Raw genomic sequence first — 25166 nt, 5'->3', positions numbered from 1 at the left:
ATTCCAGCATAATACTCTTCACATGTATTTCTCCATGAATGAAAAAAGTTATACAGAATCAGTCCTAAAATACCTGTCCCAAACGAAGACTGTTCCAAAATATCCCCTGCAAAGCAAATCTGACCAATCAGATTTTTTCCTTACTGAATTCTTTTGAAAACTGTACAAGACAGTGCAGAATGCATAAGGGTTAGATTTCCTTGCCAAGTACTTGCTATTTATTGCCTGTTTGATTGCATTATGGAGACTTAGCAAAGCCAAAGCCTATTTCTGGCATTTCCAAGGTACATTCCAGAATTGTTTAAGATGGAAGGACATCAAACTATAGTTCTGAGATAATTATCAAGCTCACTGCTGTATAATGTTTACGCATCCAGAGTAAACAATGCAACATAGCAAAGTTGTAGACACAGCTACATGATCAAGCCACAGAAACATAGGAAGGGTGAGGGAATCCATACTGTACATCTAACAACAAAAATAAAAAGAGGGTGTGTACATACCATACATCTAAAGCACATGGCTTCCCCCAAAGAATTCTGGGAACTGTAGTGCAATTCCCAGCATTCTTAGCAAACTATTGTTCCTGTGATTGTTTGGGGGAAACAATATGCTTTTAATATATAGTGTACACATAATATGAAAGATTACAAAATAAAAGTTTATCTTATATTGTGGCAAAGATGCTATGTCCTTCATTTTTGAGATACAGGTTTGTATCTATCTAAGTTCTACTCAACACAGACCCACTAGAATTAATGGGCCTAAGTTAGTCATGTCCATTCATTTTAACAGATCTACATAGAGTACATCTAATAATAATATTGGCTACAGCTAATAATAATAATAATAATAATAATAATAATAATAATAATAATAAAAAATTTATTTATACCCCGCCCATCTGGCTGGGCTTCCCCAGCCACTCTGGGTGGCTTCCCAAAAAATATTAAAATACTGTAATACATCAAACATTAAAAGCTTCCCTAAACAGGGCTGCCTTCAGATGTCTTCTAAAAGTCTGGTAGTTGTTGTTCTCTTTGACATCTGGTGGGAGGGCGTTCCACAGGGAGGGTGCCACTACCGAGAAGGCCCTCTGCCTGGTTCACTTTGATGTGACTATCCAGTAAAACATACAGGAACACAGAAGTTCAAGTTAGCTATCATTACAAATAGCTGTTGATAAGAGTTGACAGCCATTCATGATTCTAACTTTTTTTTGTTTTTTTCATTTGATTCTACAAAGAAAGTTGAGGATGGGGTGGTGCACTTCAGATCATGGCACTGCAGCAAATGTTGAATTAGTGGTAATTTTTAGAAAAGGACATTATTTTTGGAGTGCTGTCATTTGTCACAGAGACTCTACCTATGCCTTATGCTCAATCTGTGGTATTATGCAATTTATTTGCTTCTGAGCCTCACTGTTTTGCCTTCTATAAAATGGATGCTGTGTTGTAGCTGCAAAGGAATGTGAAAGGCGTGGCTTGGTGTTGGTCAAGTCACTGTCCCCATCCAGTCCAGTACTGTTTCCAAAAGCTGCCAGCCAAATACTTCTGAAAGCTTAAAAGAAGGAAATGTGAGTAACAGAACCCCTCAGCTTGCCCATCCTCAGAATTTGGCATTCAGATATGAAGTTGTAAGAAGTTTACTTTTGGGAGGCACCAACTGGCTCTTGTTTATATGTCTGATCAAGTCCTGTGACTCTCTATGTAATTTGACTTCATCTGCAGTGCTGCATTTATTATCTGGTCCTGGTGTAACTTGGAAGACTAGTATGTCAAATTGATCAGCATCCCATTAACCCAAGCTGAGCACTCTTGAGGATTGGGGATTACCCCAAGCATCAAAACAGACCTGTTCCTGAAAGATCTGAGTCATCATGGAATGAAACACACAGTACTTACGTAGATTCACGGGAATCTGGACAGTTTGCACTACACCATTTGTAAATACACCAGATTAACCCCACCAACATGTTTTTACTTTGCTTTCCTCCTCCATCTACACTCAGCTGTTATCCTGCCTATGCTCTGAAGCAAGTACCTCGAGGTAGGGGAAGAAAAGCAAGGGGCTCAGAGTTTCATGAGCCTTCCTAATATGTGCCACATTGTGGTGAGAGAAATGGTGTAGCAGAATGGTGAGATAAGGTCAAGAAATGCAGGAAATGAACTATTATTTTTTAATAAAAATCAAGCCCTGGATTCAACTAAATGGTTGTGTTAGAGGGAGCCAGCACAATGAGTCCCACTAGCACAATGGGGCTTTCCCTCCCCCAAATTGGCTCTGGGGAGTCAGGAGAACTCCCTGAACAGTCTGTGGGAAAAGGAGAGAGGAGATCGTTCCATCTGTCAAGCAGAAATTCTTGAGCGAGCTAATGATCATGATAGCACAACACTAAATTCCTCCCCATGAGTCCTCCGCTTGTGCTTTTGCTCCACAAACTTCTTCCAATTGTTACAGTGATTATCCATCTGCTCTAGACACTACATCAGAACTAACTGACTCAAATTATCTATACTTATGAACCAACTATTTATTTTTGTCAGCAGAGAATACAGATTTGGGTAGTGATCAAAATTATTATTATTATTATTTTCATTTCTATACTTCTTTCTAATTTTAAGGGAAAAATATCAAAGTGGTTTACAACCTACATTAAAACATAAAATAAAACAATCTGGAATAAAACTTTACTGAAGAAAGTCAAATATAAAGTATACATTCAAAGGAACATTATTAATAGGAAATTAAATATTATCTTAAAGATTTCAAAACAAAACATTATGAAGGATGTCACCTCTTTCTAGTAACCAACTCTATAAAATATGCTACATTTTTTTTTTACAGGGGTGCTGGAAAGCTAACAGCACCACTCACGTCACTCATTAAGCTCTGTAAAACCATTGAACATGGCAGCATGCATCAGTAAAGCAACAGAACGAGGGGGGGATTGAAAATGCATCTCCTAAGAGATTGGCTGCATCATTTGTCAATTTAAACATATTTTGGCAATGAAATCTGGAGAGAGGAAAGAATTTACAGATCAACCACTTTCTGTATCTTATTGAATTTACTTGAGTCTATTTTAGCTGCTACCACTCTAAACTTTTCTGAACCCAAGGTGACCTTCAAAAAAATAAGCTGAAAAAGCTTCCAGCATATACAAACAGATCCTAAAACACACTGTTGGGAACAAACAGTCCTTGGAAGAGGGCAAACAATCTCTATAATAAACCGAGAGCAATTAATTTTGATGGGAAAAACTGGCTAATTCAATTCAGTGGGGCAAGCAGGTTACCAAGACAAGGAATAACTTTGCTTCATAAAGGCAATGGCTTAACAGAAGTTAATGACTTATTTGGAAATGAACCATACAGCTGAATTAAGAATACAGCATTGATAGCATTTTACTGGTCTTTTCTATACACCTATGAATACACACACAACACACACCAGGGTACAAAGAACACATTACAATTACAGACTGATCTGGACATAAGTAGTCCATACCTTGTGTATTCACTAATAAGTCCCGAATCTATCTCATCAAGTCAATGTTTTACCAAGGAGGTTATGAAGGATTTCATAGCTGCAAACACATAGATCCATGAGAACAATCAAGAGCAGATCATCGGAAGTGAGTTACAGATTTATTCCAGTGTACACTGAATCCTGTTCTTAACCTTGTGCTCATATAAACAAGCTTTTCTTTCCTGAAAATGTGTGGAAATCAGACTATTTGATCTGGTATGTGGTAATGTGTAGTTCCAATCACAGTCCAAGCTTCCCTGGGGAGCAAAAATAGCCCAGAGGGAGCAAGAGCCCAATTTTACAAACAGTATTTCATCTCTTGTGAAGATGTAGATTCTTTCGAAACAAAAGCTGGCTGAAAAGTTCTACCACTCTTCTCCAGCACCTGTAAGTTTCCTAGAAGTTAGACACCTTTTCTGTCAACTAGAACATATTCAATCCTTGACTTCTTCAGACAATGATAATAAAATAAAATAATAAAATAAAATAAAATAAAATAAAATAAATAAAATAAAATAAAATAAAATAAAATAAAATAAAATAAAATAAAATAAAATAAAATAAAATAAAATAAAATAAAATAAAAACAAAAATAGTCTAGCACTTCACTATAGTAGCCTAATCCACACATAGACTGTTGAACATAAATCAAGAGCAAATAATCTGCCAGCACCTGTTCTGATGTGCCAGATTGCTAGGTCACTTTAAGGATGTAGAAAAGAATCTATCCACCCTCTGTACAAGAAACACAGAAAAAATTCTTCATTTGAAGAGAAGCTGAATGGGCGGCCAGGGAGACTAAACTACACTGCAAGAGAAAACAGCTGCACCAGCTTTCAGTACTCTTCTCAGGGTATTTGTCAGCACTAAACCCACCCGAAATCTAAAAGATAAATTTCACACACACACCCTTCAAACAAAGGTTAAGAGAAACATAAAGGTCGCTGTCCAAAGTACTTGGGCTGCAATGTAAGAACAGAAAAGAATAGGTTGCTTTTGTGCAGCAAGCAGTGGGACAAAGCTGAGAGCACACATGCGCAGAAGGCAGCTCTGAAGTCTCTCATGGCCTTGCATACATATCAGCTCTCTACCACTTCTGGGAAGAGTTTGCAATGTGTTTATAGGATGTGAAACACTCTCTCCCAAACACAAGGCCTCTTTCATGATTTTAATAGTCATTTAATTAAAACAAATAAATTCAACACTATTAACGGACTACATTTCTGTTGACAGGCAAGGCATCCAATTTCAACTGCATCAAGTAGAGGTTCAGAGGAGTGATGTCCCTAATGATTTAGAAGGAAATCAAAATTAGACACATGTAGTCATTTAAGCTGGAATGCAACAGCAGTCGGACCAGTCGGAACTTTTCCCAATTCTCCTAGATTAAAAATCTTCACAGGCAGGGATTTTGGAATAAAACTCAATGAACAGGTAAGCCAGCTTCTCTAACCAGGGAAGTATCCTGCTTCTGTTATTCTTTACTTATAAGCTTTCCCCATACCTTTTAAACTGTTGCTGAACCTAGACTAGAAGGAGAAAGCAAATATCAAAGGGGGGGAAATGTGTTACTTTAAAGCTTAAGCCCATCATGCAAATACAATTATTTTGAAATGTATATCAGCCTTACATCATATGAAATTACGGGATCAGTAAGCACAATGGAATAAAAGTCTTTGGGTGGAGATTAATGGGTAAACACAAGTCTGCAATGAGAGCTGAATGCAAGAAAGGAAAAAGAGTGAAATTATGTTTTCCCTCTGCTCAAATCTGCAGTGGTCAGCTCTGCTTTATGGAGTACACATTGAGTATTCACTAACCACAAGAATGCAATAATATAATGAACAGTCTTAATTTAAAAAAATTACATGAACTGCTACCAGGTCACTGAGGTGTTGCTGGGATGATCACCACATGTTTCCTTCATATCTTCTGAAGAAGTTTGGGATCAGAGGCATTAGTGAGATAATGAAGAGCTCCTTTGGTCAGGGAGCTATAAACACACCTGAGGGCTCATCCACACGTCCATTTGCGCCACCACATTCCCCTAGGAAAACCCAGTTTAGTGCTGTATCAGAACAAATTGGTTTTTCCACGGACTGCTTTCTGTTGGCCAATGGCCAGCAGGTAATGGCTTTTTCCACCTGCCTTGCCCCACCCTACAGCCCTAGGAGCTCTCATAAGGGAGCTGTTTCCAGAGTAAGAACTGTGAGGGAAGAGAGACTGTTTGTCATTAGGGGGTGGCTGGTTTCACCTGTGCTGCCCCACCTCCAGCCTGAAAAACCTTCAGAAGGGAGTTGCTGCCACGGGCATTATGTGGATGTGTATTTTAATGAGCTGAACAGTGAACAATTATGAGTCATGGGGGTGTGGGGAGTGTGCATATGAATTTAACAGTGCTTAGTTTATTTTTTGGCTATTTTGTTAATGTTGTTAATAACGCTGTATTGATTTCACAGATGATATGTTAATTATTCTATATGATTTATGCTGTATTTGTGATATTCTATTATATTGTATCATGCTATTCTTATTTATTGTTTGTAAGCTGCTTTAGGATTCATTTGAATGAAAAGCAGCATAAAAGTATAATAAATCAATTCAATCAAATCAATTGTTCTGAAAATATAACATTCAACCAACTGCTATTCTCCTCAGAATATCTCTCTTCATCAGAGCATATTAATCTATGTAGCCTTTCCCCAGATAAATTCAAAAAAGTACTTGGGGACAGCAGGGTACAGATCCAACAAAACAAACCATGACTCAAGCCAACTCTTGCCTTACACTAGGTTCTAAGGCATTATCTTACACTTCAGACTAAGGAACAAAACAACCCTGTCGGCACTTTATACTACATACTCTCTAAAGGCATGTACACCACATTGTGAAAACAATATCCCAACATCATTTGCTGTTATTCATTTGTATACTGTAAGTAGATAATTCACCCGGTACTATTTTTTTTTCATTATCACAAACCCGAAGATGACCCAAACCTCTAGGCTTTTGTCTTTGCTATCACCAGCAATTTGTATTATCTGTCTGTGTTACCTGGGATTTCTCCCCTTGTAGTTTTACAACTCATAAAAAACAGGAACTCTTATATCTCATTTGCCCTCTGGAGATCTCTAGAAGCATTTCTTCTCATTTACATGATATTCTTCATCTTAAAAAGCTTTCATTACTTAATATTCCATCACTGTGAAATATTCCATCACCTGCGTCACAGGAAAAACCATTATATACAACAAGAAACTGGATTTCAAAATCAAGTCATAATTACTGAAGTAGATATGAGATCATTAGAATCACAACGTTTTGGATAGTTACAGTAGGCAATGAATTCATATTCACTGTAAAAAGGACTAGGTGGAATTCAACATTATGCTCTACTAATGCTTCCATCTGTGCAAGCATTGCCAGATGAAACAATTCCCCCTTGCCTCCCCCAAAACACTCTGTTATGGAGGTTTTCCAGAACCCTCCCAAGTCAATTCTGGGGGCATGGAGTTCAGAGATGGAGGAAGCTCCTTAGTGCAAGCAGAAGTCATTGCAAAGGCTTCCACTGACAGGGCTGGTTAGGTGAATACCACCCTTTGTTCCCATATGAGCCTGCCCACTTTTCCAGATGATATTCAGAGGCCCTGAGGATGTGGCTTAAGGCACCAGGCCAATTGGCAGACCAACCTTGCATTACAAAGATGCATGCAAATGTGACACAAAGGCTGACAAACAACCGCAGTCCCTAGAGACAGCCAGGTTGTACATCCATAGCATAGAGGAGGAATCATGCCATGGTGCATCTGCTGCAGCAGAAGCACCAGACACCTTCATCTGCCCCAGCTGCAACAAAACATGTCCATCCCGTATCAGTCTCTACAGCCACAGCAGGCGCTGTAACCTTCCAACAGTCTCACTTAACCTCCAAAGTCACACTCCCCCACTGTCTCCCAAGACAAAAAACGCCAACTAGGTATTTCAGGTACCTTTGCATTTAGAGGTTAAAGGGGGAGGGTGACAAAATAATGGGCCTTTTTGTAGTGGTATAAGGTAAAGGACCCCTGGATGCTTAAGTACAGTCAAAGGTGACTTTGGGGTGCAGTGCTCATCTTGCTTCAGGTTGAGGGAGCCATCGTTTGTTCAGAGACAGCTTTCCGGGTCATGTGGCCAGCATTACTAAACCACTTCTGGCGCAACAGAACACTGTGATGGAAACCAGAGCGCATGGAAATGCTGTTTACCTTCCCGTCGCAGCGGTACCTATTTATCTACTTGCACTGGTGTGCTTTCAAACTGCTAGGTTGGCAGAAATGTAGTGGTGTACTACTTGTGGAATGGTCCCCCCACAGATACATGCTTGGTGCTTACTTTGTTGATCTTGAGGTGCCATGCTAAGAGAATTTCTCCTAAGATTTGAGTGTCTATTGTGCTGTTTTTACTGGCACTACTATTTTACGGATAGGTATCTCCTTTTATAATTCCTTTTATAATTTAGAATTGTTTGTTTGAATTTAGAATTTTCGGTTGTTATTTTAATTTATTTCTATTAACTGATACTTATGTAAAAGTAAAAAAGAAACAAGCAAACCACAAAAGGCAGGATATAAATATTTTAAATAACTACGGTAAATGCAACATTTCAAGTCTCTGCAGTAGAAAGTCAAATTACAGGTATAGACTTCCAAGTCTGGGATTCTAAGCACATCTCTTTCTTAGAAGAGCAGCTAAACATTTCAGCTATATGCAAAGCAACATTTTCTGATATGAATGTAGATTTTTATAGTTTTTTCTTGCAGATAATAGCTATCTTTCCCCTCCATTCTAATTAAAATTGATCAGTGTCACAATAAGCCACGAATCCAAGACCCCTCTGTATTCCACAAAAAGAGTTGAACACTTTGCCTAATTTTCTCTCTCTTTCTCTGGAACTAACATGGAAATGTGCTGAACAAACCTAGCAGTTTTATTGTCTAGATACTCTCACCACTAGGCAAAAGTCCAAGCTCTAGAAATAAACAGGCAGATTCCCCTCTGAGCATATTTTGTGCTATTTTTATCAGATCCACTGATCCTGGCCTTGTCTCCAGTTATGTTCATCACTCTCACAAACAAAGCATGGTATACCACAAGTGATGTAAACTACAGGGCATGATCACTCTTCACGTGAGTATAACCATGTCTTTAGATGTTGAGTAGATGTTGCTGTTCAAAATAATGGCTTAATACCCAGGAAATTTAAATCTCACCTGAGTCTTGAATTCACTGAGCCCTTAAGCAAGCCATTACCCTCAGGCTCAGCCCCCTTTCTGTAATATGGGCATGAACACTATTACTGAGATTATGTGTATGAATCTTACTCCTAACACAAGATTGACAAAACAGATTGTAAAAAAAATGACCTGGTTTGTGTAATACGGTGCTATCTGTTCTATTAATCAGTCAATACCTGCTTGCACCATGTGAATATTTACTCGGAAGAAAGTCCCACCGTATTCAATGGGACTAGCTCTCAAGTAAATGTTCATAGAACTGCTGTCTTTTCTTTGTCAAGTTTCCTGGTCTTTTCAGGAACAGTTTTACACAGGCCCAAGGAGAGGGTGGGGGCAGCCCCAGGCCTTAGAGGGCTAAGCTGACCAGGGTGGGGTGGGGGTACTGCCAGGGGCCTGCTGGTCTTACGCTGTCGTGCACAAGACTCCCGCCTCAAGCCTCAGGCAAACTCTTTGCAGGCCTGGTTCGAAATCACAAAATAATTATGGAAAACCTAGGAACAAGGAATAAACTGGGTGTGATGAAATGTTGGTAAGCAGTTCACAATACTTTAGAACAGCAGCATGGAATCTTGTGGTGCTCTGAATTTCCATTTACCATAACATAACACAACAGAACAGAACATATTTTGAACATGTCCAGCTATAATTGCATCTTTCATCTGGGGATTTAATATGATTAGTTTGACTGAACACAGAGATTAAGTAGCATTAAGCACAGAAAAGGGAGGAAATGTGCCTGTATTAAACTTCAGTACAAGGAGACAATGGCTCAGGAGCCGAGAAAATTCCATTCCAAGTTATGACTTCAGTCTAAGGTAGCCATCAGCCTTCTGTCACTGTTATTTGCAAATTTCTCAGTTATGACCACAAGTGTCAGTGGAAAGCCCAATAAAACTGGAGACTCCCTTAATGGTTTCTGCTGTGGTATATGCTCTCCAGACTAAACAAAGCCCATAGTAGGCACTTCTGAGAACATCCATATCCAAACGCTGTAACATTTTCAGAGAAAAAGCATCGTTCAATCTCCACAGAGCTTAGCATAAGAAGCCTCCTAACTGCAACCTGTAAACAACTTTCTCCAGATATTAGATGTCCTGCACCTATTCATAGAGTTTGTAATATTTATACTAAAATAAACCCTTCATTTACATCCCAATACTGAATAAAATAATAGATTCCATTAATTTGCATTATAAACATTTTCCAGTGTGTCATAGCTTTCCAACTGCTTAATAGATTCTGAGTGCTGAGTAAAAAGGCAAGTCAAAATGGAAAGTAAGATGCTTGGAAGGAGGTCTAATTGGCTGGAGAGGGAGTGCCATTGTGGCAACCACAGGCACAAGTGTGTCCATAGTCTCCCCTCTGGCACCCATGGAAAGTCCCTTAATTTCAAACAAGAGAGAAGGGACTTCTTTTCTCCCTTCCACTGCAAACAGTCCCTCATTACTTGGTTTGAACTTGCTCACCTCTTTTAATGCGAGCACACTTGCTTCTGCCATTACTTCTGATTGGATGTCCTACCTTCTATTTTGGATCTTAATCGGATGGGGGGGGAGGGTATTCTGTGAGGAAGTGGCAGCGGATGGAAAATGGAAGACATTCTCCATTTGTCTGGGCTTCCTCTTCCTAGCCTGTCCACCCACTTACTTTTGCTTGTAGGCAGCGGCAGAACTGGGCTCACCAGGCCTCTTCGGCACAGAGTGGGGAGGATGGAACAGGGAGGATTATTCCTCATTTGCCCACCCACATTGTTTTGTGGCAACAGCAGCCTCAACACTTCAGCATGATAAAAAGTTATGAGGAGTAAAACGATCTGTCACTCATTAATCTAGGCTGGGCTAATCAACTTGAAAGATGGTTTGTTTTATTTAGGGCCAGATTTGATTCAATTCAATAGTTGCACCTGTAGGAGTTAGAGCAAAAGAGGTTCCCTCCTCCACACCAGCTCTAGGGGTCAAGAGAACCTCCAGAAGAAAGCACAGGGGGAAGAGAGGGGAGATCATTCCACCAGGCAAGCAGAAATGCATGTACTGATGGAAAAATCCTATTAGAGCAATGATTAATTCCAGCCCAACTAATTAACTTATTATTTGGAGAGGGGGAAGAAAATGATTGAGGAACTATTGCAAGTGTGCAGCAGATAATAATACAAAGCTGCAGGGTGTCTCTCTCAATAGCAAAAGCGATTCATGTCTTTTCAACTGCATCAATATTTAGGACTCATGGTGCTGATGTTCAATAAACCAGAAGCTGAAGACGTGATGATGGTTCTGATGATTACATGGCTATTAAAGTGTATTAGACAAATTCAAGGCTATTAATATGTTAGAAGAAGTGTTAGAGGAAGTGTACCTCTGAATAACAATTGCTGGGAATCATAAGTGAGGAGAGCACTATTGTACTCAAATCTTGTTTTCAGTCTTCCCCTAGGCATCTGGTTGGCCATTGTGAGAACAGGACTAGATAGGCCTTTGGCCGGACCCAATATCATTTTTCTTATCCTCTTATTACAGAAGGAAAAAATAATGAATCCATGATCCACTCGGTACCTGCAATAGCTGCTGTTGTTTTTACCCCACCCCCGAATTTCCTTTATCCTCTTCCTGGCTATATTTAAGTCATTCTTCAGCAGTGGTCTGTGCTACTCCGATTGACTAGATTGAATGTGCATAACTTTCTTTTTTTAAACACAGGATCAGCCCCTAACTGCCATCAAATCACAGAACACATCTGTCTCCATGGTCTGAATAATAAATGTCTCAGATTTTTGCTTCCCATGATTTTTATGTTTCAGTCTAGGGAGATAGATAAGATCTAGATGGTAGTTGTTGGGTGCATTCTCATGTAATAGTCATACAAATGCAGGGATATGTCATTTGGGTGCTGTGAGTGTGTCAGTGTGACTGGGTCATACTTCCCAGTAAACCTCATGGCTACGTCAGGGTTTGACTTCTGCAAACGTGAACCCTTAACAACATGGACTATTTGTTTTCTAGTTAAATGTATGCTTCAATTATTTTCTCTAGCTTGGTATTAAATAGTCTGCCAGCACTGCTGAGTAAAAACTAGATAAAACAACAACACCATGATCATTAATATCAGTGGTTGTTTATCATCCTAATGAAGAGCATTATGCAACTCAAAAGTATTTTTCTAGCATTTTAAGCATTAGTTGGCTAATATAAACAGGTACTGTGTCTGTTTTCCCTTTTTTGAGAACCAGGAATTCTCAGCCAGTAAAACTGTAAATCTCCACTAATTCATCAACCTGGAAAAGAGAGTACAGTATTTCATATTCCTTGGCTCTCTCACTAGTATAGTCATCAAATAAGGATACCGTGCACTAATTACTAGAGGGGGCATCACTGTTAATTAAACCCTTCTATACTGTAGAAGGTAGAAAAGCAGAAAAAGCAGAAAGCGAGTCCTAGAATCACAAGAGGGGGGAGGGAGGGAGGGAGGGAGGGAGCAAGGGTCATGCAAGGAAGATTACTATGCAACATAATTAGTATAAAACTGTCAAAACAGACTAATTCATGAATGGACACACCCTCTCTCCCTTTTAAAATTACTAAGGCTTTGGTAAAATAGGCGATAGTATTAAGCTGAACATTTTATATTAACTGAAAGAATTAATATCTACAGCAGATACTGCTATCTCAGTGGAGAAGAGTTGAGTTAATTTGCAAGGACAACTGGAGCCTTTGAACTTAACTGGGGCTTTAAAGCAACAAGCCTGTCACCTCACACTTTAAAAAAAAGAGATACTTGCTGAAACTGAACTGAAGGAAAAGAGATCACATTTTGTGAAGCTGCCATGGGCACATAATGAAAACCAAAGTGTGAAGAAAAACAGAAACATTTCATATATATCATTTTGAAATGTTCCAGGTTTTAATTTAAATGTGATACCCAATACATATGGAAGTTTCCAAAATGCAATAATTAAAATAATTGCTCACCATAAATTAGCTCCCCCAGAACTAAGGCTCCACCATGACAAATTTCAGCATCATTTGTCTTTTCCAACACACACTGAACTATCATCAAGAACAAACGTCACAGCCAGATTGCAGCAGCCTTACAGCATCTATAGTTGAGAAACAGGAACTTGGCCATATATGGATGTGAGGCAATGTGCAGACAGAAAAGGCCTTTCTCCATTTTGGTCTTCTGGAAAGATGGGCTCCCTGCAAAATATGCCTGAACATAGGTACCAACTCCCTGGGGTCCTGGGTGCCTGAGCACCCACAAAATTCCCCATGAAGGGCCCGGGCATCCACAAGGTCCATGGCAGGGCCATGCACGCTGCATGGCATCCACAATCCTGGGCACCCACAGTCACGGGGCCAAGCTGGCACACCTGTGCCTGAGCAATGTCAGTCGCCAAGCATCTGTCAACCTAACAGTACCTTAGCAAACCTGAAAACTGAACAGGTAACTAAGAACAGAGGGAGAATAATGAGGGGACATGACAGGGCGACTCCTGGTGTCCCTGCCTACTCTCACTCCTAAGTAAGACAACAGAGAGGCTCCAATGACCATTGTGCCAGACTGTCCCATATCCATCAAGAGGAACAAGCAATATACGGATAAGGCAAAACTACGTCTCTCCTTAGTGTCCATGGAACGTACAAGGTAAGTTTCATCTTGTGTTAAACATGCCCTCAAAAATTCAGTCTCCCAGAATATTCAGCAACATCCACCTTTCAGAAGTGGCACCTGCAATCAATCAAGTATCTTATAGTGCCTCATGAAAATATGAACTCACCCCTAAGTGGCTACTCTATTGATTTCCTTCCTGAAAGCTCAAACCCAAATGCTAATAGACGCTGCTCATCCTTTAAGGGAAAATATCATAATACCCTGCAGGGACTAGACCATGTGAAAAACGAACAAAATATTTTAGCTGCAGTTCATTCATTTTCACCTTTGTATTCTTGTTATAAAAGAAGTGTGTCTAGACATTCCATTGTTGCGCCCATAACTTAGGTTTAGCTCCTAGTTTTCATATCTCAGTTTCTAACACTGCAGCAAAGCAGACACATACTGCCAGCAGGATTTCACTCTGCAATCTCCCATGCACATCAGGCAACTGGACACACATCTTCTTCAAAGTCTGTCTAGTGTACCCTAACAGCAGAATATAACTCCAGAGCTCCTTCTCATAGCAACCAGATTACATTTTACTGAATTATACTCAAAACTGGATATAAAAGTGACCACCATCTTTTGACCCTACACATCTGTACATTATTCACTGCTGATACACAGTGAATATAGTCCTGAAGTCACATTATAAAACCCAACATTACCCATACTTTGTTGAATTCATCTCTCAATAAATCCACACATACACTGAGAAATGCTACCGGAACAACTTCATAATGAGTTATACATGTTTTGTCTCCTTTTAAAACAGCAGACCAGAAGCTCTTGACTTATGATGCGAATGCTCTTTGTTATTTCCACACAACTGTGAACTACAAAATGGCAGGCAGGCAGGCAGGCAGGCAGGCAGGCATGGCTTGTACACTGGTACATAACTGCAGCTTGTTTGTGAGCAGAAAATCCTCAGGGTTAGGAAGGGCTTTGTCGCATTGTGTACTGTATACCACAAGCATATTCCGTAGGACTGGAGGCCCTTGTATTAAATGTGGAAAGCCAGACCCCTCTTCCCAAAGAAAGGTCAAAAGCTATTCAGCAATCCAACTCTCAGATGAGCAAAGGCCTCCAATTTAGAATGATCTTTTCAATGAACAAGGACACAGCAACACGCCATTTAAAGCCAAACAGTGAATACTGGTTTCTGCCTTTCAGCTCCTGAATTCTCTTGTATGCTGTCAGATATACACATATATTTGAGAATCACCAGCGTCATCATACTATAACATGGTTCTATTTTTATCCAAGAAACAACTTTCTTTATAAGCAAGGCAGACACACACACGCATATACAAACTACTTGATGACTGCAAAATCAAGTGAAGAATCATATATACTTCTAAGAACCTAAAATGGACTGGATGGTGGACAAGGCAGCTCCTCTTCAACTCAAAGTCATTTGGCACCCACAAGCACATCTCCCCTTCACTAGCAGTTAGCATACAAAAATGATTAAGTAACCAGCCTTTCATAACACCTACAAATTAGGTACTTGGGGCAGTTCCCTCACTCTGCCTGTTGGGAGGGTCAGTCTTATGGGCACAAATCAACCTATCTTTATCAGTGCAATTCTAGGCAATCTAAAAAGATGGAATGCATAAAAAAGGGAAATGGGAAAGGAAGAGAAACAATACATGAATATTCAGACACAGTTGCATATTATTAAATGCTGTAAAGGATGACAAATATGATAAGAAATTATGCATGTATGACCAGTGAAATTTATATTTTGGAATTAATCGGTACTGTTTGTCCTCCTGTTTCAAGGTACAGTTTTAGATTATGAAATATGTTGATTTTGCCAATAAATTAGGTAGTAACTTTTAATGACATGAGGAGATGATGTTTGAAATCTTTCAAAATGTGTTAAGTGGCTTTGATTATGGCTTCACAAAACTAGCTTATTTTATGTTACTGTAACATACGTCCCTGATAATTTATAAATCACTAAGAATATAGTCCCCCAAATCTCTAAATTACGATATTACCTTAATCATCGTCATCATCATCGTACCACAAACAGGGGAAAATATTATGGTAGGAGTAAAGGTCTGTAATGCACAAACCTGAAGGCACAGGTAACTTACTTTGGGAAGATGGCAGTCATGAGTGCAGATGCATATCCAGGCTTGCAAACCCCCTCTGAGATGTTAGCATACTTTGATGCTAGTTCTGGAGGCCTGTGAAGAAAGAAAAAGAATCAAGCTAATCCTGTATAAGAAATGCCAGGTGTGTCACCTTTTATCAATTGTTTTTCCTCAAATAGTTAAGAGCAGCAACAGGGGGGGAGTAAAACAAATAAGAATGTGATAGCATTGAGCACCTAATATGTTCCCTGCCATTATAGGACTTTAGACACCAAGAAAGGTAAAGAAGGGGATCTCATATGCTATTTTAAACTTGAGCTTTCCAAAAAAGATGGAGGTAAGTAGCAACAAAGAATCTCTTGTCAGACTGTTTTTCTGTTGCATGACAGATCTACATGCCTTGTGAAGTTACTATTTGCAGAGCAAGTCTAACCAAATTACCACAAATTTCTACCAGCCAGTGTGGGAATGGAGGCAGTTGACATTTCTCTATCACAGGCACAACATTGTTTCCCAAGTTCATTTTCTAATTGCTTGTCCTCTCTCACAATCAATGTCTTTACATTCTAAGAAAAAGCATTGTGGTCGAGCAGCTAATGTTTCTGCTAGGCCTGAGGAGAATGAAGTACTTTTAAACAGCCACTTGCTATGTGAGTCAAACAAACTGGATTTTGTGTCTGCCATTTTATCACCAAAAACTCCCAAGTTACCATACTTAACTCTAAGGGGCTACATATTGCAACCTTTATAATTGTAGCTATTGGGGGCATTAATTTCTGCCTTAATTCCTCTCCTTTCAAGGTTTTATTGAAAATACAAAAAGAATATTGGCCACATAATAATTGTAACCTGTTACTTATATACCTTTTGTAAAATGGTTGCTCTATACCTTTAAAGGTTTGGATTTAAACCTGATCCTGAGTTATCAACACCAACACAAATTAACAAATCATAGATTTCTTTCTTTCTTAAGATTTAAAGCAGTAAGAAAGCAAAGCAATCTCTCAGGATCACAGTTACCACAGCAACTGCACTTCTGATTATATGGGCTCCATCTCAACCTGTATAAATATTTAAACTACCATCTTTAATAAAGCTGAAGGCCAGCTAAGGTATCACAGCATAACTTATCCCCAAATGCAGTGAAAAGCCTGACTGCATGTGCAGGAAGCAGCACTATTCAAGAGAGAGGTCATTCTTTGAGGAAGTCTTAGCAGAATCTATACATGACAGACATTTTCATTGTTTGAGACAATACTGAACGGCATATATAGGTAGTGAATAGAACTGAAGTTAAATTTTCATTTTAGATTTTGCCCTGGATAGTGTCCCACCTATAATACAAATATTCCAGAAATAACAGAGAGGGGAGCATCACTGTACAACAGAAATTCAGATTTTGGGAGGAAATTGGGTTCTCTGCCTTGTGTGAGTGGGGTACTAGTGAAAAGCCACCATTGGATACAACCATTATGTTATTTGCATTCATTATTTAAAGCCCATACAACTGGGAATATCCTTCTATTTGAGGAGCTAAGACCAACAGAGAAAAAAAGCCATTAACACCACATCCTATTATCCATTCAAAATGTCTACACTGACACAAAATATCTAGCACAATGCATAAAGATGTATTCCCCTAGCTTGTCCGTAAAGTTTTCTAAAAAATTAAATTCAAAATGCCAAAGTATATTCTGTACAGATCCTAAAAAGGATTAATATCCTTGAGTAAATCCTTTCTTGACTAGTGATGACTTGCTGGTGCCATACTAGGAACAAATGTGCTCATGTACCATAAAACCCACAATTACTCCCAAAGTCATTGAAGTCAGAGACAAACTTATTAAACTTTTTCAAATGTAGTAAAAGTTTGTGTTCCAAAGTGCCACAAGCAAGGCTAGGCTTGCAACCCAACCACAGCTGCCAGCTCCATTTGCTTAGCACTACTCATACCCCATTCTGTAGATATACTTAGGTCAGTCTTTCATAGTTTTCCAAGCACTGTTCTCTTTATCTGAGAGTATTTATTTGTCAAGTCCTATTAACCACTACAGATCTCAATCTTTATTAAACTATCACAAAGACATTCACAGCCAGCTTTGAAAACTTACGTAATACATATAGCTAATAACCTGAACCACATCAGAGAAAACGCCGCAGAGGAAGGAAAAGACTGCTTCCCCACAGCACCTTGAAGGCATTATGCAACCGGGACGGTCATATATCAAGGTGCCAAAGGAAGGATATTTCAGACAGATCCTCACAGAGAGCCAAAACCCAGCCATGGATTCCAAACCATGTACACTAATATTTTACATTAATGTAAAAAAGGAAATAAAAACAAGGTACACTAGCATCTTATGACATTAATTAAAACATTTACAGTACAGTATTACCACTGTCAACTGTAAATGGCACCACAATAGTACAATGCAGATTACAATAACTAAAGATAAGAACAACCTAGTGATTCCTAACACTTTGATTCTTTGCTATACTTACACCCTGATTCTATTTGCCTTGTCAACAGATAAACTTCTCTAAGTGTTCTTCCTTTTTGAATGGGAACCTTTGGTACCTTCTAGCTCCCTAAAGCAGAAGAAACGCTAAATACAATACTGAATAGTTTTGAAATCTTATCAGCTATGCAGTCCCATGTGCTAGGACTGGAGACTTTTTCAGTTGTCCTGTTTAAGTGGGACAGTGTTGACAGCCAGGTTGCTCACCGGGGCAAGATGGTTTGTACACATAATACCAATCCTGGTCGGACTGCAACCAGACTATTTCTGGGCCCAATTCAAAGTGCTGGCTTTGATCTATAAAGCTTTAATGGCTCAAGACTGCCTCACCCCATATGAACTGACCCAAACACTGCAATCATCACCTGAGGCCCTTCTTCGTGTTCCACCTAAACGAGAGGTCCAAAGGGTGGCAACATAAGAATGGGCCTTTTTTGTGGTGGCTCCTCATTTGTATAATGCTCTCCCCAGGGAGACTCACCTGGCGCCTTCATTACATATGTTTAGGCACCTGATGAAAATGTTCCTCTACAACCAGATCTTTGGCTATTTAAACAATTTATGGCCTCTCTCTCGCTCTCTCTTTGTGTGTGTGTGTGTGTGTGTGTGTGTGTGTGCGTGTGTGTGTGTGTGTGTGTTATTGGTTTTCTTTGTTACTATATTACATATTTTTGTATTTTTATATTGCAAATCATGCTGTGATCCTCAGATGAAGGGTGGTATCCATACTATAGATAGATTATACATGTAAATATTTAAATATAAGTAAGTAAATATTTAGTGTGACAAGAGAACCCTGTTCTGGGCCTGGGTGGTCATAGTTATTTCCAACATAGTTGGGGAATAGCATCTTGGACAGCAACTGAAAAGCAGGGGTTATATTTCAAGCTAGGCCCAGCCTATTGATCACTATTCTGGGGCAGGCTGAGGCCTACTGTGATCTAGTTGAGATTACTGCATTGCAGGGTTGGACTAGATGAACCTCGGGATCCCTTCCAATTTAGCAATTCTATGATTCTATTTTATTGTTAGCAGTATTCCTTCCCACTGGGAAGTAACATATATAACTAGTATCAGTATAGGAAATCAACATTTATCTCCCTTTCCTCCCACTGTGCTTTCCATTTTTTCATGTGCTGTTTTCCCTAACAGCTTCAGGCAGCTTCATCTCCCTCCACCCCATCATCAGAGGTTAAAGCCTTCTGGAGCCTGCTCTGCAAGAAACAGACTTTGGGCCTCAAGACTGGAGATTTGACACCCACTGTGTTAAACTATTTGTTTGGTTTTTGCAATATTTATTACAGATGGTTTCAGAATTCAAAGACACTTCTTTAAATATATACTTCCTTGGAACCTGTTTACAGTTTTCACCAAACAAAGCTTTTATGTCTATTCAGACTGTTTTATTATATTGCAATTATCACTTTTTATTTTATAGAAAAGCCCCCAAGTGGTGGATGATAGGCTGATTATTTGTTAAAGTAAGCATCTGGTAGGTACATCCCTGCCAATACACATTTTTAATCAGATTTTTTTTTAAAAAAAGCAACAACACTTTTTAGTTTCCATTTCCATTTGCAAGCCTGTCACCGTTCCTGTGTTGGGAGCTTCAAAATCAGCTCCAGCTACGCCATGTTTCCTACAACACAAAGAATAGCAGCCCTCCCTCCTCATCCCAACAAACCTACCACTATCATATACTACACATAGGTCAGGGCCTAACTAAGAAATCAAAGCAAATTTAATCCCCATTGCAATGTCATTTCATAATTCTAGATCTGCCTCTGACTTGCAAGATCCCATACTGGAAAATAGCTGGGATCTTCAAAGCAGTAGTGAGTTACGGGGGAACCTACAAATTGCATAGTAATATAATCAGACTTCATGCAAGAGGCAAGACTCAAAAAGACACAGACGAGATGGAGATTAATGTGAATTCTATTATCTTTGAGAGGGTTGAGAGCTAATCTGCCCCAACAGCAATAGTCATGTTATCATGTTAAAACAGAAGCTACTGCCCTGCCAAAACCAAGCATTCTGGAGCTTTCCCTCTGGCAAATAAGATGCCTATCATCCACAAACTTCATATGTGGACCAAGATGGTCTTGGTCCAACCAGTTTTAATTGAGCTTAGAGTTATATTTCATTATTATCACAGAGTACAATTCTGTTTCACTTTTGTTCATTTTTCTTTCATGCCAGGACTCCAATTTACGATACTGTGCAAAATAATATAGCTGCATTTATATACGCACCAGTAAGCTAGAAAGAAGGCAGACATTATTGATTTAAATTCCTTGCACAATGAGTAAGAAAAGGATGAAAACAATTTATTTTAGTTATTTGTGCATGTGGTGAGCTTACACAAAGCCCAGCTCCACAACGAGACACAGAGGGAAGTGGGGGCCAAAACTGATATTAAAACTTTCTGCATTGATTTTTAAATAAAACATGTTTTATCAGCTAAATAACAAAGTATTTTTATTAGTAGAATGAGCTCTATATTTCATAAGATAACACTGAGAACAAATTAAAATGACTTATGAAGAGAACCATGGAGAAAAAATAACATAAAACCAAAACAAAGCCATGGAGTATGGCAAAATCGCTCACCAGAGCATGGGTGAACAGTTAAAGCAATTGCTTATTTGCCTGTGGGCGAGAAGAATCCTAGCCATTAAAGAATGAAAAGACATTAGTTCTTCCAGTGCATCTCCATATCAATTTGGGACCGCCCCATAATGTACATTCACTGGGGATTTGTCAGATCTGATTTAAAATCCTCTTAGTGATGAGTATCTATAACCTTAACAGTAGTGAAATCCAATGCATGACTACCCATGATTTAAATGGGACTTACTCTCAGGTAACTGTGTGCAGGACTGGAATTTTTTTTCACACAGAGATGCCTCTAATATGTTAACCTAATATTAGTTATGTTTCACCTCAATTTCATTCTTTCATTATTGAATTTCTCCTTGTAAAAGCTTAAGCACTGCATATTCTATATATACCGTATTTTTCGCTCTATAGGACGCACTGGACAATAGGACACACCTTGTTTTAGAGGGGGGGAAACAAGAAAAAAAATTCTCCCCCTCCCTGCCCAGCGCCCCTTCAGCGAAGCGGCAGGAGGCATTGCGCAGAGAGGGGGAGAATTTCCCCCCTTTTGTTTTCCCCCTCTAAAACAAGGTGCTGTTTAAGGTGCGTTCAGTCGCCTTCAGGCAGCTACCTTGGAAGCCTGGAGAGCTTCCGACCCCTCTCACTCTCCAGGCTTCAGGTTCCTTTCAACCTGCTCTTTGGGGCTGGCAGGGGGAAGCCCACCACCAGCCCCAAAGAGCAGGTCAGGGAGCAGTGGAAAGGCGCGCAGCGGAGAGGCTGCTGCCATAGTCGCGCGTCACCTCTTCAGCTGGGAGAGGGTCGCGGGGCTATGGCTTCTTCGCTCCATAGGACGCACACACATTTCCCCTTCATTTTTGAAGGGGGAAAAGTGCGTCCTATAGAGCGAAAAATACGGTAATTCTGCCATTCAAAAGGTTGAACAAACTTCTAATCAACCCTTACCCTAGTAGGATCTGTTTCCAGTCAGTTCAATTTTGCAAATACATATCTATATATTCCATCTAGTTTATCTGCATATTATAGTAGGAAAAAACCCACACAACCCCAAAATTAACCAAAATAATAATGGGCCTTTTGGTGGATGAGTTTACGTAATTCCTTTTGCTAAACATAAACAGTTATCAGCAAGACAAACTTGGAACCATATAGCTCAAAGCCATTTCAAAAGAAACATCTCTTAACGCACACACAGTAGTGAAAAGAATAGTGCACTGGGTATAGACCGAAGAGACTTTGGTTTGAATCGCTGCTCAACCATAGAATCAGAGAACTACAGTTGAAAGGGACTCATCTAGGGAGTCATCTAGACCAGTGTTTCCCAACCTTGTGCCTCCAGCTGTTTTTGAACTACAACTCCCATCATCCCTGACTAGCAAGACCAGTGGCAAGGGATTATGGGAATTGTAGTCCAAAAACAGCTGGAGACACAAGATTGGTCTAGACACTGATCTAGACCAACCACCTGCAATACAGGAATCTCAACAAAAGTATCCATGGCAAAGATCTCTTTAAAGGGATAATATGCTCTAAGATCACTGCAATAAGATACAGTTAATAACAGAGAGATAAAAGAAACAGAAGCAACACTACAAACCACATTGGTAGTGGAATTAAAACAAACAAAATGTCTGGTGAAGCAGGAATGTCTTCATTCACTGCTTTCCTGAAGGCCAAAAGAGTGAGCTAACCTGGCTTCCCAATGGAGGGAGTTCCCTCTGCTAACAATAAGTCCCAACCAACCTTCTGAAGTCAAAGGGGCATGGAACAAGGCCTCTTTATGTTGAATTTAGTTGGGAGAAGAGGTCCTTCAAATATCTTGGTCCCAAACCATTTTGGCCTTTCTAGGTTATAACCAGAACTTTGAATTGTGCCTGGATACAAACAGGAAGCCATTGCAATTCACATAATACGGAAGTAATATATTCCACAAAGCTGAACACAGCACTTTGCACCAGCTGTAGTTTCTGAACTTCTTTATGGGCAGCCTCACATCGAGTGCACTGCAGTAACCTAATCTGAATGCAATCACGGTATGTGTAAAAGTAGTCAGATCTGCCAAAGTATTTATTTATGCCCTCCTAAAACTTAAATACTTGTGTCTTCAGCTTCAAGTGGAAAAACACTGTTCGCAAGACCATCCCAGAAATAAGAGGCAAAGGAATCTGCTTAAGCTTTTGTTAATGCTGTGTAGGGAAGACATTTAAATAAACACTAGTAACTCACGTTCCATGGGTTCCTAAGCTTAGGCTGCCTCCATTTTTATGGTTTTCTCGCAGTCTGGGTTGAGTTTCATTTGGGTTTGAGAGGTTGAAGGTTGTTATTTTTGGCTCTCCTCTTATTTTGGACAAAGACCTCAATTTCTACACATTTTATTTCTTACAAAGAAGTTTGCAATTACAGTGTAATATGTCCTTTCTAGTATAGATATGGGAGATATAACACAAGTATGTAATAAAACAAAGACAAATCCTCAGAGCTTGCAGAATGTCTGGAAAATGGCTGGTGGGGAAGCCCTCCCATGAGTCCTTAGTTTCAATTATGTGATCTCCCTGGAGCCAGCACTACTAAAAGTTTGTGAATGTATGTGCACACAGCACCTGACACTAACATTGCAAGTAACTGATGCAGCCACCAAATAAATACTATAGATTATTTACTACCACACACACTATTTTAGTTAATCTGTGTGGTTTATAGCAAATCCATGTTTCTGGGCTTCAAAATACATGCTGTAGTAACGCTGCCATCTGCAATTATTTATGGAGTTGATTAAGCACAGACTGTTGATGCAAGGTTACTCTTCTAGCGACAGGCTAGACAAAGGAATGACTGCCAAGTACGTTTATATGGGTCAAGAAACAGCCCTACAATCTATAGCTTCGCATAATTTACATATAGTGCCTAAAATGTCTGCCAGAGCCATTCAGCTTACAGTGTGCCTGTCAGTATGTGTAGCAGCTGCCAATTTGATTAAAGCTTTATGTGCAAGTTACCACCCAATTTAAAAAAACCTATGAGGCTGTCCTCTTTTCTGCACCCCAACTTTTCATTTTCAGTGTGAACACAGCTTATTTGGCAGAACTTCAGCCTGACAATATTAGCCCGCATGCAGTTTCACACAGTGCTCACTCTTAATATTCCCCCCTTGATATACTGAAATCTCCTTTTCTCATTTCCTTTCAATTCCCATGAATTCTAGAAAATAATACCAGGCAATCATTACCTAGCTGCGAACATAACAAGTGTGACTTACGTCACATTGAACAGTACAGGCTGAACGTCAACAATGTAAAAAAGAGGCAGAGATCACATGAAAGAGAAAGTCATAAGCAGCCCAATGTAAAATACCACATTATATTTACACCAGTTGAATAACATCCCAAATATAGATGCATCTTGGCTATGAGCCAAAGAATATGCATAATTCAAAAGCTAGTTTAACAAAAAAAGTTTCTTCATTTGTTTTATCTTTGTTGGTAAAATGATAAAGAATTCCCTGTCAGAGCTCAGTAAGCTCTGTTTCACAAAGTCATACAGGCATGGAGACACCATCACCAATTAAGGCACTGTTACAGAGTTACATATCAGCAATAGAATTCCACAGGGGCAATCACATCTACAAAACAGCCATATAATGAAACCATTTCTGTCAACAGGGTCATCAACCAGAACATAATATCCATGCAGCACCATGCCCAGATGTCTTCCACTCTGAACCTCTCCCTGCCCCAGGATTATCTTCTGCATTGAGCTCTGGAGAGAGAGAGAGATTAGTTTTTAACCCTTTCCTTTGACTTTCTTTGCCAATAGGAGAAAATATTGTTTTCAACATTTGGAATCTTCAATTTTTGTAAAAAGACACTGCTTTTGCACTGGAAACATCCAGTGATGGCTTATGGATCAAAGGAAAGCATGGTATATACAGTTTTGCTAGAAAATTGTGGACTTCAATAAAAAAATGTTATACACACACCCACACCCACACCCACACCCACCCACACACCCCTCTGTTAGTAAAATCAACAATATTTGAATAATACAGCATTTCCTAACCCATTACAACAATATTTAGTTTATTTATGCTTTCTAAATGTCCAGGTAATGTATCCAAATATTTCTTTTTGGTACAACTACCCAATCAGCGATACCTGACCTGTACAGGTAGTCAACAAATTCAGATTTCTTGCTCGATACTGAAGAATTTGAATAAATTGGAACTCTGTCTGATGCTCACTTATATCAACCATTGCCTTTTGATGGGCTGGAGTATTTAGGAATTTGGATCTAAAAACAAAATAACAAAATTGTACAAAATAACATGGACAGACTGTTGCCCCCAATTAACCTTAAATCTTAATTGTTAGCAGACATTACATTTCTCTCGCTAGCACATCTAACATAAATGGTTGACCTCAGTTAGCGATTTGGATGAAATTGCCCAAATTATCTATTTTTGTAAATAATGTGGG

General features: G+C 39.3%; 1 protein-coding gene across 10 annotated transcripts in view; it reads right to left on the bottom strand.

Annotated features, from left to right (window-relative positions):
• Nucleotides 1-25166, bottom strand: part of ST3GAL3 (ST3 beta-galactoside alpha-2,3-sialyltransferase 3) — a 185931-nt gene that overhangs the window by 96370 nt on the left and 64395 nt on the right. For all 10 annotated transcript variants that reach the window (XR_014157370.1, XM_081865550.1, XM_081865551.1 and 7 more), the window contains one exon: nt 15557-15649. Coding sequence is in view for 9 of the 10 variants with exons in the window: in XM_081865550.1 (XP_081721676.1) it covers nt 15557-15649 (93 nt within the window). In the remaining variant the exon portion in view is untranslated. The remainder of the gene's footprint in view (nt 1-15556; nt 15650-25166) is intronic.

This window comes from Podarcis erhardii (assembly GCF_964252035.2).
Source record: "Podarcis erhardii genome assembly, chromosome: 6".
NCBI classification, from domain to species: Eukaryota; Metazoa; Chordata; class Lepidosauria; order Squamata; family Lacertidae; genus Podarcis; species Podarcis erhardii.
The sequence above is the reverse complement of the archived record's forward strand: the minus strand, read 5'-3'. Positions and strand labels throughout refer to the sequence as shown.